This window comes from Phyllobates terribilis, unplaced genomic scaffold, assembly GCF_046119375.1.
Source record: "Phyllobates terribilis strain yellow unplaced genomic scaffold, ASM4611937v1 Scaffold_5__5_contigs__length_657084704, whole genome shotgun sequence".
NCBI classification, from domain to species: Eukaryota; Metazoa; Chordata; class Amphibia; order Anura; family Dendrobatidae; genus Phyllobates; species Phyllobates terribilis.
In genome coordinates, this window is record NW_027362765.1 from 75,145,336 (window position 1) to 75,160,775 (window position 15,440).

General features: G+C 49.9%; 1 protein-coding gene and 1 pseudogene across 3 annotated transcripts in view; both read left to right on the forward strand.

Moving 5' to 3' along the window:
• The window catches only part of LOC141271469 (uncharacterized), a 524,545-nt pseudogene that overhangs the window by 101,557 nt on the left and 407,548 nt on the right, over nucleotides 1–15,440 (forward strand).
• Nucleotides 1–15,440, forward strand: part of LOC141272054 (uncharacterized) — a 50,421-nt gene that overhangs the window by 20,705 nt on the left and 14,276 nt on the right. For all 3 annotated transcript variants that reach the window (XM_073682348.1, XM_073682347.1, XM_073682349.1), the window contains one exon: nucleotides 1,810–1,900. In XM_073682348.1, coding sequence (XP_073538449.1) covers nucleotides 1,810–1,900 — 91 coding nt within the window. The remainder of the gene's footprint in view (nucleotides 1–1,809; nucleotides 1,901–15,440) is intronic.

Consider the following 15,440-nt stretch of genomic DNA (forward strand, 5'->3'; position numbering starts at 1 on the left):
TCTGCCCTGCCCACCTGCAGTTCTGACCCTCTGTAACTCTCCCCTGCCCAGCTGCAGGGCTGACCCTCTGTAACTCTCCCCTGCCCACCTGCAGGGCTGACCCTCTGTAACTCTCTCCTGCCCAGCTGCAGGGCTGACCCTCTGTAACTCTCCCCTGCCCACCTGCAGGACTGACCCTCTGTAACTCTCCCCTGCCCAGCTGCAGGGCTGACCCTCTGTAACTCTCCCCTGCCCAGTTGCAGGGATGACCCTCTGTAACTCTCTCCTGCCCAGCTGCAGGGCTGACCCTCTGTAACTCTCCCCTGTCCAGCTGCAGGGCTGACCCTCTGTAACTCTCCCCTGCCCAGCTACAGGGCTGACCCTCTGTAACTCTCTCCTGTCCAGCTGCAGGGCTGACCCTCTGTAACTCTCCCCTGCCCAGCTGCAGGGATGACCCTCTGTAACTTTCTCCTGCCCAGCTGCAGGGCTGACCCTCTGTAACTCTCTCCTGTCCAGCTGCAGGGCTGATCCTCTGTAACTCTCTCCTGTCCAGCTGCAGGGCTGACCCTCTGTAACTGTCTCCTGCCCAGCTACAGGGCTGACCTCCTGTAACTCTCCTATGCCCAGCTGCAGGGCTGACGCTCTGTAACACTCCCCTGCCCAGCTGCAGGGCTGACCCTCTGTAACTCTCTCCTGCCCAGCTGCAGGGCTGACTCTCTGTAACTCTCTCCTGCCCAGCTGCAGGGCTGACCCTCTGTAACTCTTCCCTACCCAGCTGCAGGGCTGGCGCTCTGTTACTCTCCCCTGTCCAGCTGCAGGGCTGACCCTCTTTAACTCTCCCCTCCCCAGCTGCAGGGCTGACCCTCTGTAACTCTCCCCTGCCCAGCTGCTGGGCTAACCCTGTGTAACTCTCCTGCCCAGCTGCAGGGCTGACCCTCTGTAACTCTCCCCTGCCCAGCTGAAGGGCTGACGCTCTGTAACTCTCCCCTGCCCAGCTGAAGGGCTTACTCTCTGTAATTCTCCCCTGTCCACCTGCTGGGCTGACCCTCTGTAACTCTCCCCTGTCCACCTGCAGGGCTGACGCTCTGTAACACTCCCCTGCCCAGCTGCAGGGCTGACCCTCTGTAACTTTCACCTGTCCAGCTGCAGGGCTGACCCTCTGTAACTCTCTCCTGCCCAGCTGCAGGGCTGACTCTCTGTAACTCTCTCCTGCCCAGCTGCAGGGTTGACCCTCTGTAACTCTTCCCTACCCAGCTGCAGGGCTGGCGCTCTGTTACTCTCCCCTGTCCAGCTGCAGGGCTGACCCTCTTTAACTCTCCCCTGTCCAGCTGCAGGGCTGACCCTCTGTAACTCTCCCATGCCCAGCTGCTGGGCTGACGCTCTGTAACTCTCCTGCCCAGCTGCAGGGCTGACCCTCTGTAACTCTCCCCTGCCCAGCTGAAGGGCTTACTCTCTGTAACTCTCCCCTGCCCAGCTGCAGGGCTGACCCTCTGTAACTCTCCCTTGCCCAGCTGCAGGGCTGACCCTCTTTAACTCTCCCCTGCCCATCAGCAGGGTTGAATCTCTGTAATTCTCCCCTGCCCAGCTGCTGGGCTGACCCTCTGTATCCCTCCCCTGCCCATCTGCAGGGCTGACTCTCTATAACTCTCCCCTGCTCATCTGCAGGGCTAACCCTCTGTAACTCTCCCTTGCCCAGCTGCCTACTCTCCCATAACTTTCTCATGAAAGGGATTATCACAGTATTTTTCATCAGTGTCGTGTAGTAACAGTATATACTACATCTCACACGACTTCTCCATCTCTCTGTGACTTTTACAATTTTTGTTTCAGGGTAAAGATCTGCCCCATATTAATACTACAGAGACATATGTGAGGGGTGATGAGCGGTGTAAAGAGGAGATTACTACAGATAACGGCACAGGTGAGTGGTGACCACATAGAGAGCTTTTCATGTGAATTTTACACTTTAAGATTTATTGTTTCAAAATAAAAAACACATTTTGACACTCTTTTGCTTTTAAATATACTTTTGAAGATTGTTAGTATCGAGAATCTCTGATACAGAACAATATAAAAGAAAATGGAGGACAGGGGCACTGCGGATAATGACCGTCTAAAGGATAAAAGATGCAGTCATTAAGGCATAAGACACTCGGTCTACATGTTTCGATACTGAATTGCCATCTTCATCTGGCGAAATACCAATTTAGTATCAAATCTTGTAGCCTGGATGTCTTACCAATTAAGAAACCTTGATTACATCTTCTATTGTTTGGATGGTCATTATCAGCTGCTCCTGTGTTCTTCATTTTCTTCCACATCGTTGTGTATCCTGCGGTGTTTTGTCCGCCATCACTCAAGAAAGAAGCAGCCGCTGACAGACAATAATTCTACAAGCCTTTACCAGGGCCATGTCTGTAGATGCACGACCACCCCAGAAGGTGAACTTATCCACCACTAATATACCTACAGTCATGGCCAAAAGTGCTGGCACCCTTGAAATTGTTCCAGAAAATGAGGTATTTCTCCCAGAAAATCATTCCAATTACATATGTTTTGTTTTGCACAATTTTAATTCCTTTGTGTGTATTGGAACAACACAAAAATACGAGAAAAAAAGGAAAATTGGACATAATTTCACACAGAACCCCAAAAATGGGCCGGACAAAATTGTTGGCACCCTCAACTTAATATTTGGCTGCACACACTTTGGAATAAATAACTGCAATCAATCACTTCCTATAACCATCAAGCTTCTCACACCTCTCAACTGGAATCTTGGACCACTCTTCTTTTGAAAACTGCTCCAGGTCTCTCATATTTGAAGGCGCCTTCTCCCAACAGCAATTTTAAAATTTCTCTGCAGGTGTTCAATGGGATTTAGATACGGACTCATTGTTGTATGTTTGGGGTCATTGTCCTGCTGGAAGACCCATGACCTAAAACGCAATCCCAATTTTCTGACACTGGGCTCTACAATGTGACCCAAAATCCTTTCGCAATCTTCAGATTTCAGAATGCCTTGCACACAGTCAAGGAACCCACTGTAGGTACTATGTTATGTTCCCCTCACCCATGACAGCACACCTTGAGAGAGGGATCCGCCCCATCAAAGACAGGAAACCGTCTAAAATAAAAGGGCGGTACCTCTCCCTCGCTTCAGCTGGTTTCCTGTACTTGATGGGAACCTGTCTGTAAAAAGAAGACTTACCTGGGTCTGTTCCGGTGTGGAAGAGCGGGCACTGGCCTGTGCACCGGGTTCCAGCCTCCAGATGCGCAGTCCGCTGCTCCCCTGGGGTCCTGCGTCCCAGCAGGCGCACGTGGTGAGGCAGGCTCCAGCCTCCCGTAGACCGCTGCGCCGCCCTCCCCCTGCCGCTCCTGTCGGCCGCGTTCCGGAACGGCAACTTCCGGGTATGACGCGCCTGACGTCACGGCGCGGGGCACGCTGGGAGAAGGAGTTCTGGGTGACGTCAGGGGGCGGCGCCCGATCCAAGATGGCGGCGCCCTGTGAAGCGCTCCCCGGCCGTTTTTTTCTGTTTGGAGCCCTGGCCTGGGAAGGGGGAGGAGGGCCCTTGAACCGGAGGAGGGGGGGGTTATCCTGGGGGCGTGGCACGCTTCTGCAAGATGGCTGACCAGGATAGTAAAGAGCAGCAGCTAACCCCTCCCCCTCAGCAACGGAAGAAGCAGACGGACGCCTCTTACACGGACAGCCGCTTGAGCAATCGCAGTGACAGCCGCAGGAGCAAGGTGTCAAACACCTCTGGACCATCCAGAAAGGAATCATCGGTTCCGCTACAGCCTCCGAATCCGGTACCCGTTTGTAACTTCAGGGGTGAGTGATCTTCGTGAATGTCACCTTTTAGTAATGGGATGTCTCTTTTGTGCTGCCTTTTGTAGGAGCCTAGTAAGAGTAGCGCCAAGCAAAAGCACAGGATTTGTGCCCTATGCCAAACTTCCCTTCCCATAGACTGGCAAAAGCCGCTTTGCCCGAACTGCATTGCTAAAACTATAGCAGAAAATTCTCTGGATTTCGCATCTAATCTGAAATCCATAGTCCACGCAGAGGTTCAGGGGTCCCTGAAGGGGTTGTTTAGAGGGAAGAAAAAATCCCATAGAGATGTCTCCTCCAACTCTGATTCCTCCCAGTCCGAGGATGTATGGCTGAGTGATTCGTCATCTTCTTCCTCATCGGATAACGGTAGACCCTGCTTCTCCATTGGGGGTACAGACAAACTGGTTAGAGCAGTCAGATCAACCATGGGTCTTGGGGAGGAGAAAGCATCCAAATCCCGGGAAGACGTTATGTTTGCGGGCCTTGGAGAAAAAAAGAGACGCTCCTTTCGGGTATACACTAAAATTCAGAGCCTCATTGACCAAGAGTGGAAGAAACCAGAGAGATCAGGGGCCTTACCCTCCTTCTCTAAAAGAAGGTACCCCTTTGAAGAAAAAGACTCTGAGCCTTGGGATAAAATCTTCAAAGTTGATGGGACTGTAGCCAGGTCATCCAAAAAATCTTCCCTACCCTTGGAGGATTCAGGCGTCCTAAAGGATGCCCTTTGATAAAAAGGCTGACTCCTTTCTTCGTCACACTTGGGAAGCTGCAGCAGGAGGCCTGAAGCTGGCGGTGGCTGGCACCTGTGTGGCAAGATCTCTAATGGTGTGGCTCCAACAATTGGAAGACCAACTTAGGGATTAAAAGATCCCTAGGGATAGAATCCTTTCAAATCTACCCCTAATGCAGGCAGCATGGGCCTTCCTGGCAGACTCTTCAGCAGACTCTGTTAGACTTGCTGATCTAGTCGAGAGTCTATCTAATGCTGCCAGATGGGCCTTGTGGCTCAAGGGTTGTCCAGGCGACCTACAATCCAAGCATAAATTATGTTTCCTTGCGTGTGATGGCAGACTCCTGTTTGGCCAGAAGCTGGATGACCTTTTAGAAAAAGCGGGCGATAGGAACAAAGGGTTCCCAGGATTTTCAGAGGACTCAAAAAGGTTTAGTTTTCGGAGGAGAAAATTTAATCGGGGTCACCCTCCGGGAGACAGGAGCAGATGGAAGTCCAAATCCTAGAAGGAGTCAGGCTATATGTTTGGAGGACCGTCCTCAAATACAAAAAAGTCTTCCCAATGACGCCAGACCAGAGGTAGGGGGGAGGCTTTCCCACTTCCTTCCAGCTTGGAAGGCCATTACATCAAACCCCTGGATTCTGAATATTGTGAGTGGTGGCCTGAGGATACGGTTCAGCCAGATTTCTCGCCAGACCTTTATGATTACCCCCAAAAGGAAGGTCCAGGAAGAATAAATAGCCCTGAAACAAGCAGGTCCTTCTCGAAGTTCCGATACCACAAAGGGGGAAGGGATTCTATTCCCCTCTGTTCATGATAAAAAAGCCCAATGGGTCCTTAAGGACCATCATCAACCTCAGGAGTCTAAACCAGTTGATAGAGAACCAGACTTTCAAGATGGAGTCAGTGAGCTCGGCAGTGAAGCTCTTGCACCACAATTGCTTTATGGCAGTAATAGACTTGAAGGACGCATATTATCACGTCCCAATTCATCCAGACTACCAGAAGTATCTGAGAGTAGCCCTTTTCATTCAGAAAGAGCTGAGACCTTTTCAATTTACTGCCCTACCCTTCGGCCTCTCCATAGCCCCGAGAATATTCATGAAATTAATAGCGGAAGTAACAGCCTTTCTACGAATCAAAAGCGTAGTGATCTTTCCCTATTTAGATGACTTTTTGGTAATAGGGAAATCAGAAGTCCACTGCTCCAGTCAACTTCTAGAGGTCAAGGCGGTGTTGCAACAGCTAGGGTGGTTGGTAAATTCCCAAAACTCAAAATTAACCCCCTCAAGGACTCAGATCTTCCTAGGTCTAATCCTGGATTCTCGTCTCCAAGCCTGCTTCCTCCCAGAAGACAAGGTCCGCAAAATAATCAATTTAGTCTTGAAAGCCATGCGGTCTCCAGTGATGTCCCTCAGAGAGAGAATGTGCCTCCTGGGCTCTATGACGGCCTGTCTCCAAGCAGTCAAATGGGCTCAGGGTCATATGAGACTTCTTCAGTGGGAGGTCCTGTCAGCGCAGAGGTCCTTCAACGGGCGTTTAGAAAGCAAGTTCTCTCTCTCCATAGAAGCTGTAGATTCCCTTTCATGGTGGACAGACAGGGAAAATCTGACCTCAGGCATGCAGTGGTCCAGACCAGTAGATCGGGTGATTACGACCGATGCGGCGGCTCTGGATGGGGGAGTCATCTAGCAGAGCTCTCAGTACAGGGTCACTGGACATACCACGAGATAGGGGCATCCTCAAACTTAAAAGAACTTTGGGCAGTGGAGAAATCCTCACATTCAGGGTCACCACATCCAGGTCAGGTCCGACAACCGGACATCAGTAGCCTATGTAAATCACCAGTGGGGAACACGGTCACGCTCCCTGATGGCTGTGGCAGACAGAATCCTACATCTGGCAGAGCAACACCTCCCATCCCTCAGTGCCCTTCACATAAGGGGGTGGAAAACGTAAGGGCAGATTTTCTCAGCCGCCACACCCTAAGACAGGGGGAGTGGAGCTTAAACCCGGGGGTCTTCCAACAGATTGTCCAGTTATGGGGACAACCAGACATAGATCTGTTCACCACAAGAGCAAACAGGAAAGTAGACAGATTCTGTTCCTTAAACCCAGCAGAAAATCCCCATGCTGTAGATGCCCTCCAGATTCCTTGGAATTTCAGGAAGGCCTATGCCTTTCCCCCGTTAGTAATGGTTCCAGCAGTGGTGAGGAAGATTCGGGAGGATGGCGCAAGGATAATTCTTATAGCCTCTTTTTGGCCCAAGAGGCCTTGGTTCTCCCTGCTTCGGCTAATGTCGGTTTCAGATCCCTGGGTTCTACCAGAGAGGCCGGACCTTCTCATTCAGGGACCAGTATTCCACGCCCAAGCCAGAGGATTCCATCTTGCGGCGTGGAATTTGAGAGGTCACCACTAAGTAACAAGGGGTTTTCACCAGGGTTAGTCTCTACCTTGCTGGGTAGTAGGAAACCAATAACGACTAAAGTTTATAACCGAGTCTGGGGGAAATTCCTAGCTTTTATAGATGCCCCGTTATCAGACAAGCGTCCAATCAAAGGGATCCTGGAGTTTCTGCAAAAGGGGTGTGACCTGGGTCTAGCCACGGGAACTCTTAAGGTTCAGGTGTCGGCCTTGGGGGCGCTCTATAATTGTAACTTGGCTGGGAACAGGTGGGTCTCTAGATTTATCAAGTCCTGTGCCAGAGCCGGACCGGTTCGGTCCCTTAGAGCAGAGGTCCCCAACCGCCGGTCCGCGGACCAGGACCGGGCCGTTGGGGTTTTTCAGCCGGTCCGCGGCACCGCCACAGACAATCACTAAACATTGACAGTGTGCTCTGGTCTGCGGTGGCTCAGAGCACACTGTGTGGGGTGGATGCTGCCCGCTGTTCTAGACTCCCGCAGGGTAGACCTGTAGAGGACCTGTGATGACATCAAGGTACATAACTGTGATGTCACCACAGGTCCTGAAGCAGGATGAAGCAGGGGCGGAACTACCGCCCGTGCAGCCGGTTCATTGAACGGGGGCCCCGAGGGAGAGGGGGCCCCTCCAGCCTCCAGCAGGGCCGCCATCAGGGCATGACTGCCCTGACTCCAGTATGGGGCCCGGCCGGTAGGAGCCCCCTCGGAGCCCCCTCTTGTGCGTCTCTCTCCTCATGGGGCCCCCGGCCCCATGCAAAGCGCCGGGTCCAGGACATCTCATAATTCCTCTGACTTCCGGTCATGTGACGGCGCCGTCACATGAACGGAAGGCAGGAGAACCTGGTGTCAGCGATTTGGACGAGCGCCAGGATTCTGCAGGGATCGCATGGGGGTAAGTATAACAAGTTTTATTTTTTTTTAAATACAATTAACTAGGAGTGGGGGGAATGGGAGATGCACATGGGGGGAGGGGAGAGATGAGAGATGCACATGGGGGAGGGGAGAGATGAGAGATCCACATGGGGGGGAGGGGAGAGATGAGAGATGCACATGGGGGGGAGGGGAGAGATGAGAGATGCACATGGGGGGGAGAGGAGAGATGAGAGATGCACATGGGGGGGAGAGATGAGAGATGCACATGGGGGAGGGGAGAGATGAGAGATGCACATGGGGGAGGGGAGAGATGAGAGATGCACATGGGGGGAGGGGAGAGATGAGAGATGCACATGGGGGGAGGGGAGAGATGAGAGATGCACATGGGGGGCAGGGGAGAGATGCACATGGGGGGAGGGGAGATATGAGAGATGCACATGGGGGGGAGGGGAGAGATGAGAGATGCACATGGGGGGAGGGGAGAGATGAGAGATGCACATGGGGGGAGGGGAGAGATGAGAGATGCACATGGGGGGGAGGGGAGAGATGAGAGATGCACGGAGTGGTGAGAGATGCACAGGGGGGATGAGAGATGCACGGGGGGGATGAGAGATGCACGGGGGGGATGAGAGATGCACGGGGGGGATGAGAGATGCACGGAGGGGATGAGAGATGCACGGGGGGGTGAGAGATGCACGGAGGGGGATGAGAGATGCACGGAGGGGGATGAGAGATGCACGGGGGGTGAGCTGCACATGGGGGGGTGAGAGATGCACATGGGGGGGGTTATGTTTACATAACTTTGTTGCCTTATGAAGGGCGGGGGGGGCCCCCAAAAATTTCTTGCACCGGGGCCCACTACAGTCTGTGTCCGCCCCTGGGATGAAGTAAATGCAGCTGAACAGCAGCTGTCAGGACAGCTGCCCTGTCCTGCTGCAGGGCGTGATGGGGCCTCAGTGATGCGGCTCCTGGCACAGCACATTATGTGGGGCTCCTGGCATAGCTCCTGGCGGGGACCTGGTCTACACTATATGATAAGTATGCACTAAACTCCAAATCCCTCCATTACCCCGCCCCCATATGACCAAAGCCCCGCCCAACCCACCCCCTCCTTGCTGGGCCATGGAAAAATGATCTTGCTTCAAACCGGTCCCTGGTGCAAAAAAGGTTGGGGACCACTGCCTTAGAGTTCCTTCCTGGGACCTGAATTTGGTCTTGAACGCACTTACCAGTGACCCGTTCGAGCCCCTACAGGACGTCTCTCCAACGATCTTCACCCTTAAGACCATCCTCTTTGTGGCCTTAACGTCAGCTCATAGGGTGGGTGACTTGCAGGCCCTTTCGGTTTACCCTCCGTACACGCAAATTTATGATGATAGGGTCACCTTACGACCAGATCCAGCATATCTTCCCAAGGTGGTATCTAGATTCCACTGTAACCAGGAAATTGTACTACCCTCATTTTGCAACAATCCAAAAAACCCAGGGGAAGTTAGATTTCATAACCTAGATGTTAGATGATCCCTACTACAGTACATTAACATGACTAGTGTATGGAGGAAGGACCATTCCTTGTTCCTGGCCTTTCAGGGGAGTAGGAAAGGTCACGGTGTGTCCAAGGGTACCATTTCTAGGTGGCTTAGGGAGGCCATTTGTTTAGCATATACATCCACAGGAGTTCCGGCCCCGAACAATGTCAAGTCTCATTCCACCAGAGCCGTCGCAACTTCCTGGGCAGAGAGGGCAGACGTCTCAATCGATCAGATATGTAGAGCTGCTACACCATCCACCTTCTATAAACACTATCGGTTGGATCTGTCCTCCTCTGACCTCACCTTTGGGAGAAGGGTACTTCAGGCGGTGGTCCCTCCCTAGGGTGCTCATAATTCTCCAAAATTCTCTCAAGGTGTGCTGTCATGGGTGAGGGGAAAATACCAAGGTTACTTACCGGTAGACGGTTGTCCTTAATCCATGACAGCACCCGTAGTTTACCCCCTATTTTTCTGTTTCTCACACCCTGGTGTGCACTGTTTTGGGTGTTATTTATATTGTAGGTGTTGGTTGTATGTCTAACCCTTTTGGGAGGTCCTCTCAATGCTCTGTAGCGAGGGAGAGGTTTCGCCCTTTTATTTCAGACGGTTTCCTGTCCTTGATGGGGCGGATCCCTCTCTAAAGGTGTGCTGTCATGGGTTCAGGAAAAACCGGCTACCGGTAAGTAACCTTGGTGTTTTCTTTGTAGTCCTCATTCCATTTTAGGTAAACAGTAGAATGATGTTCTTTACCAAAAATCTGTTCCTTGGCCTCATCTGTCTACAAGAAGGATTTTGGCTTACTTGCATACATTTTGGCAAACAGCAGTCTAGCTTTTTTATGTCTCTGTGTCAGCAGCGGGGTCCACTTTGGTCTCCTGTCATAGCATTGTGTTTCATTCAAATGTTGATGGATAGTTCACGCTGACTCTTATGCACCTTGAGCCCAGGGGCGTACATAGAAATCATGGGGCCCCATAGCAAAAGTTCTAATTGGGCCCCCCCCCCAAATAAATAAAGAAATATTTGTCTGTGTCACAGAAGAGCAGATCTCACAACTTTCCAGCCTTTACATAGTAATTTTCCTCCTGCTAAAGTCCTAGATCCCTCTTTCATTTCCCCATAAAGTATGATGCCAACAAAAGTGCCCCCCAAACACAGTATGATACCCCCATGGTGCATTCCTCCACATTAGCCTCCACATGCACAGTATAATGACCCTACAGAACCCCACTTCAACTACCAAAGCAAAGTATGGTGACACCAACACAGTATGATCCCCCAACTGTGACTCCCACAGAGCCCTCCATACACTATAATGGGCTTACATACAGTATAATGGCCTGCACTAGCCCTCCAAACAGTATAATGCCTCCCCACATAGCCCTCAAAATATTATAATGGCCCCACATAGCCTTCCATATAGTAAAATACGCCACTGATAAACCTCCATATAGTATAATGCGCCCCCATAATCCTCCATATAGTATAATGCGCCCCCCCATAATCCTCCATATAGTATAATGAACTTCCCATGGTCCTCCATAGAATATAATTCACTCCCCACAGTCCTCCATACAGTATATTACACACCCCATAGGGTAAAATGCAGCCCCCATATAGTATAATGCACCCCCCAGTCCTGCAGTATTATGGGCACCACGTACTCACTGGTTTTTAAAATACCGTATATTTTAAATAAGCCGACCCAAGTATAAGCCGAGGCCCCTAATTTTACTACAAAAAAAACTGGAAAAACGTATTGACTCGAGTGTAAGCCTAGGGTGGGAAATGCAGCAGCTAATACTAAATTTCCCAATCCTGGTACGTATGGCACCCCTCATCCCTCAATCCTGGTACGTATGGCACCCCTCATCCCCCAATCCTGGTATGTGTGGCCTCCTCAATCCCCCAATCCTGGTATGTGTGGCCTCCTCAATCCCCCAATCCTGGTATGTGTGGCCTCTTCAATCCCCCAATCCTGGTATGTGTGGCCTCTTCAATCCCCCAATCCTGGTATGTGTGGCCTCTTCAATCCCCCAATCCTGGTATGTGTGGCCTCTTCAATCCCCCAATCCTGGTATGTGTGGCCTCCTCAATCCCCCAATCCTAGTACTGTATGTGTGGCCTCCTCAATCCCACAATCCTGGTATGTGTGGCCTCCTCAATCCCACAATCCTGGTATGTGTGGCCTCCTCAATCCCCCAATCCTGGTATGTGTGGCCTCCTCAATCCACCAATCCTGGTATGTGTGGCCTCCTCAATCCCCCAATCCTGGTATGTGTGGCCTCCTCAATCCCCCAATACTGGTATGTGTGGCCTCTTCAATCACCTAATCCTGATATGTGTGGTCTCCCCAATCCCCCAATTCTGGCATGTGTGGCCTCCTCAATCCCCCAATCCTGGTATGTGTGACCTCCTGAATCCCCAATGCTGGTATGTGTGTTTTCCTCAATCCCCCAATCCTGGTATGCGTGACCTCCTCAATCCCCCAATCCTGGTATGCGTGGCCTCCTCAATCCCCCAATCCTGGTATATATGGCCCCCTCATCCCCCAATCACTGCACAAACAAAAAAAAATAAACACTAATACTCACCTTCCTTCCTCACCTCTCCTGTCTGCTGCTGCTCATGTCGGCATCTGAGCAAGGCGCATTCTCAGATCCCGAGGTGAGCTGCTGCTGCTGCCGGTATATTCACTCCTCTCCACTCCAAGACTATGGGCATGGAGAAGTGTGAATATATATTCTCTTTAGTAGCAGGCACTGTCAGCAGAAGCTACGACTCAGCGCTCCTCCGTGCCCACTACTAAAGAGAACGAATATTCCCTCTTCTCCACGCCCATGGGAGTGGAGAAGAGGGAATATTCATGTCCTTTTAGCAGCGGGTACACGTGATAGCTGCTTCAGCGGCTACTGTGTGTGCTCCGCTCCGCCGCAACCTCCCTCCTCCCACCACTATCCACCAATACTCACCTATACAACTCGTCCCCACGCTGCTTGGGTCCCCCGCTGCTTGGGGCCCCTCGGCTCACGGGCCCCTCGCGGTCACGGGCCCCATAGCAGTGGCGTGGTCTGCCGCCATTGGCAGTACGCCACTGCTTGAGCCTGCAAGACAGCTTGAATTTCTTTGGAGCTTGATTGGGGCTGCTTATCCACCATCTGGACTATCCTGCGTTGCAACCTTTAATTCATTTTTCTCTGATGTCCACATCTAGGGAGATTAGCTACAGTGTCATGGGTTGTAAACCTCTGGATTATATTGCGCACCATGGACAAAGGAACTTCAAGATCTCTGGAGATGGACTTGTAACCTTGAGATTGTTGACATTGTTCAACAATTTTGGCTCTCAACTCCTCAGACAGTTCTCTTCTCTTTCTGTTCTCCATGTTTAGTGCTTCACATACAATGCAAAGACTGAGTCAACTTATTCCCTTTTTACCTGTTTTCAGGTGTGATTTTCATATTGCCCACACCTGTTAATTGCCACATGTGAGTTTGAACGAGCATCACATGCTTGAAACAAAGTTGTTTATCAACAATTTTGTCCAGCCCATTTTTTTTTTTTGTGAAATGATGTCCAATTTACATTTTTCCTCTTTTTTTATGGTGTTGTTCCAGTACACGCAAAGGACATAAACATGTGTATTACATAACATATGTAATTGAAATAATTTTCTGGGAGAAATGCTTCATTTTCTGGAACAATTTCAAGGGTGCCAACACTTTTGGCCATGTCTATATCTCCACTTTTTTTTGGTTTATTGCGAGTAGGAGGAGCCAAGTCTGTTTAAGTTCTTTTTCAGCAACTATTAACTCTGATGCAGAAGGTAGAAACATTACCAGTCCGCCAAAGCCTGCACTTTTATGAACAAGAGAATTTTCTCAGCCTAAGGGCTCGCTCACAGAAGCGTATAAAAAAAATCAGTGCCATTCTCATCCAGAAAAAAGTGGTACGAATTTTTCTCACTTGTCATCCGTGTGTTGTCCGTATACAATCCGTTTTTTTACTCAGCAGTTATTAACCATTTACAGTTTCCTATGCTATAGAATGGTAGTGTATGGCACCTGATTTTTTTTCTTACATCCATCAGATTTCGGAGTGAAATCACAGCATGCTGCAATTTTTTTCTCTTGCCGAATACAGCTCAGAAAAAAATATACATAGATCTGCATTGCCTTATTGAATAAAATTGGTCCCCGTGCAATACTTTTTTTTCCCGCATTGCACTTATCCGATTTATACGCTATTGTGAATGAACCCTAAAGACCCCAATGGTATTTTTCTTTGCAAGCAGAATATCCTGGTCTATACAGATATTTCTATAATCCAGTACATTAGAAGATAAAATAAAGATGCAAAACAATTACAATAAACAAGGACATAGTTTGTGCAATTGTACAACCTGTACTATACAGTGAGCACATTATTTATGGTGATCCGTAAATGGTGTTACCATGGTTGGTCCATTGTTTTTATCCATGTCCGTTTTTACAATGGTAAAAAATGCATCATGCAGAACTATGCAGAGTATGCATCAAGGAAACCAGAGGAACCCCATAATAATTAATAGGGTACTCTGCTTTCTTTTGCATCAGCAGTGCGATAGATCAGTTTGGGACATTAATTCCTTTTAACTGTTAAAAAAAAAAACAGAAACAGGCACATAAAACCCTAACACGCAATGTGAACACATCCTAAAGCAAGCTAAAAAGTCGCCCGTTTTTTATCCGATTTGCGGGTTAATCCCCTAAAGACAAGGCGATTTTTCGGATTTACGATTTTGTTTTTTCCTTCCTTTGTTCCAAGAGCCATAACTTTTTTTCTTCTGTCGACATAGCTATGTGATGGCTTGCTTTTTGCAGGGTACAAATCAATTTTATCCTGTGATGTACTGGAGATCGGGAAAAAAATAATTGATTTTTGGGGTTTTATTTACAGTGTTCATTGTACAGTAAAAGTGACCTGGCAATATGATTCTCCAGATCAGTACTACTATGCAGATGCCAAACATGCAAACTTTTAGTTTAATATACCGTATTTTTCGGACTATAAGATGCATCGGACCATAAGACGCACCTAGGTTTTAGAGGAGGAAAATAAAATAAAAAATTTAAGCAAAAAATGTGTTCATGATGCACTTTTAAGGGGGAGGGGGTCTTCTGCTGACACTGGTATAGGGGTAAAGTCCCCCAATTTTGACTATCCCCCATCCTGGTATATATGCCCCACCTTCCTTTTATGCCTGGCATCCCTCCATCCTTGTATGCATGGAACCCCTCCATCCTGGTATGCATGGCACCTCTCATTCTTATCCTGGTATGCATGGCACCCCTTATCCTTATCCTGGTATGCATGGCACCCCTCATCCCTGTCCTGGTATGCATGGCACCCCTCATCCCTGTCCTGGTATGCATGGCACCCCTAATCCCTATCCTGGTATGCATGGCACCCCTAATCCCTATCCTGGTATGCATGGCACCCCTAATCCCTATCCTGGTATGCATGATACCCCTAATCCCTATTCTGGTATGCATGGCACCACTCATCCTTATCCTGGTATGTATGGCCCCTCATCCTAATCCTGGTATGTATGGCCTCCTCATCTTTATCCTGTTATGTATGCCCCCCTCAGCATTATCCTGGTATGTATGGCCCCCTCATCTTTATCCTGTTATGTATGCCCCCCTCAGCGTTACCCTGGTATGTATGGCCCCCTCATCCTTACCCTGGTATGTATGGCCCCCTCATCCTTACCCTGGTATGTATGGCCCCCTCATCCTTACCCTGGTATGTATGGCCCCCTCATCCTTACCCTGGTATGTATGGCCCCCTCATCCTTACCCTGGTATGTATGGCCCCCTCATCCTTACCCTGGTATGTATGGTCCCCCTAACCCCCATCATGCTGCACATGAAAAAAAAAAAATAAACACTCATACTCACCTTTCTTCTCTCCTCCAGCGCTGCGTCCTGTCTGCCCGCACTGATCTCTCCATGTGAGCCACGCATGACGTCACTACCATGCGCGGCTCACAAGGAGAGATCAGCTGCCGGAAGTCACTGCTCCCCACG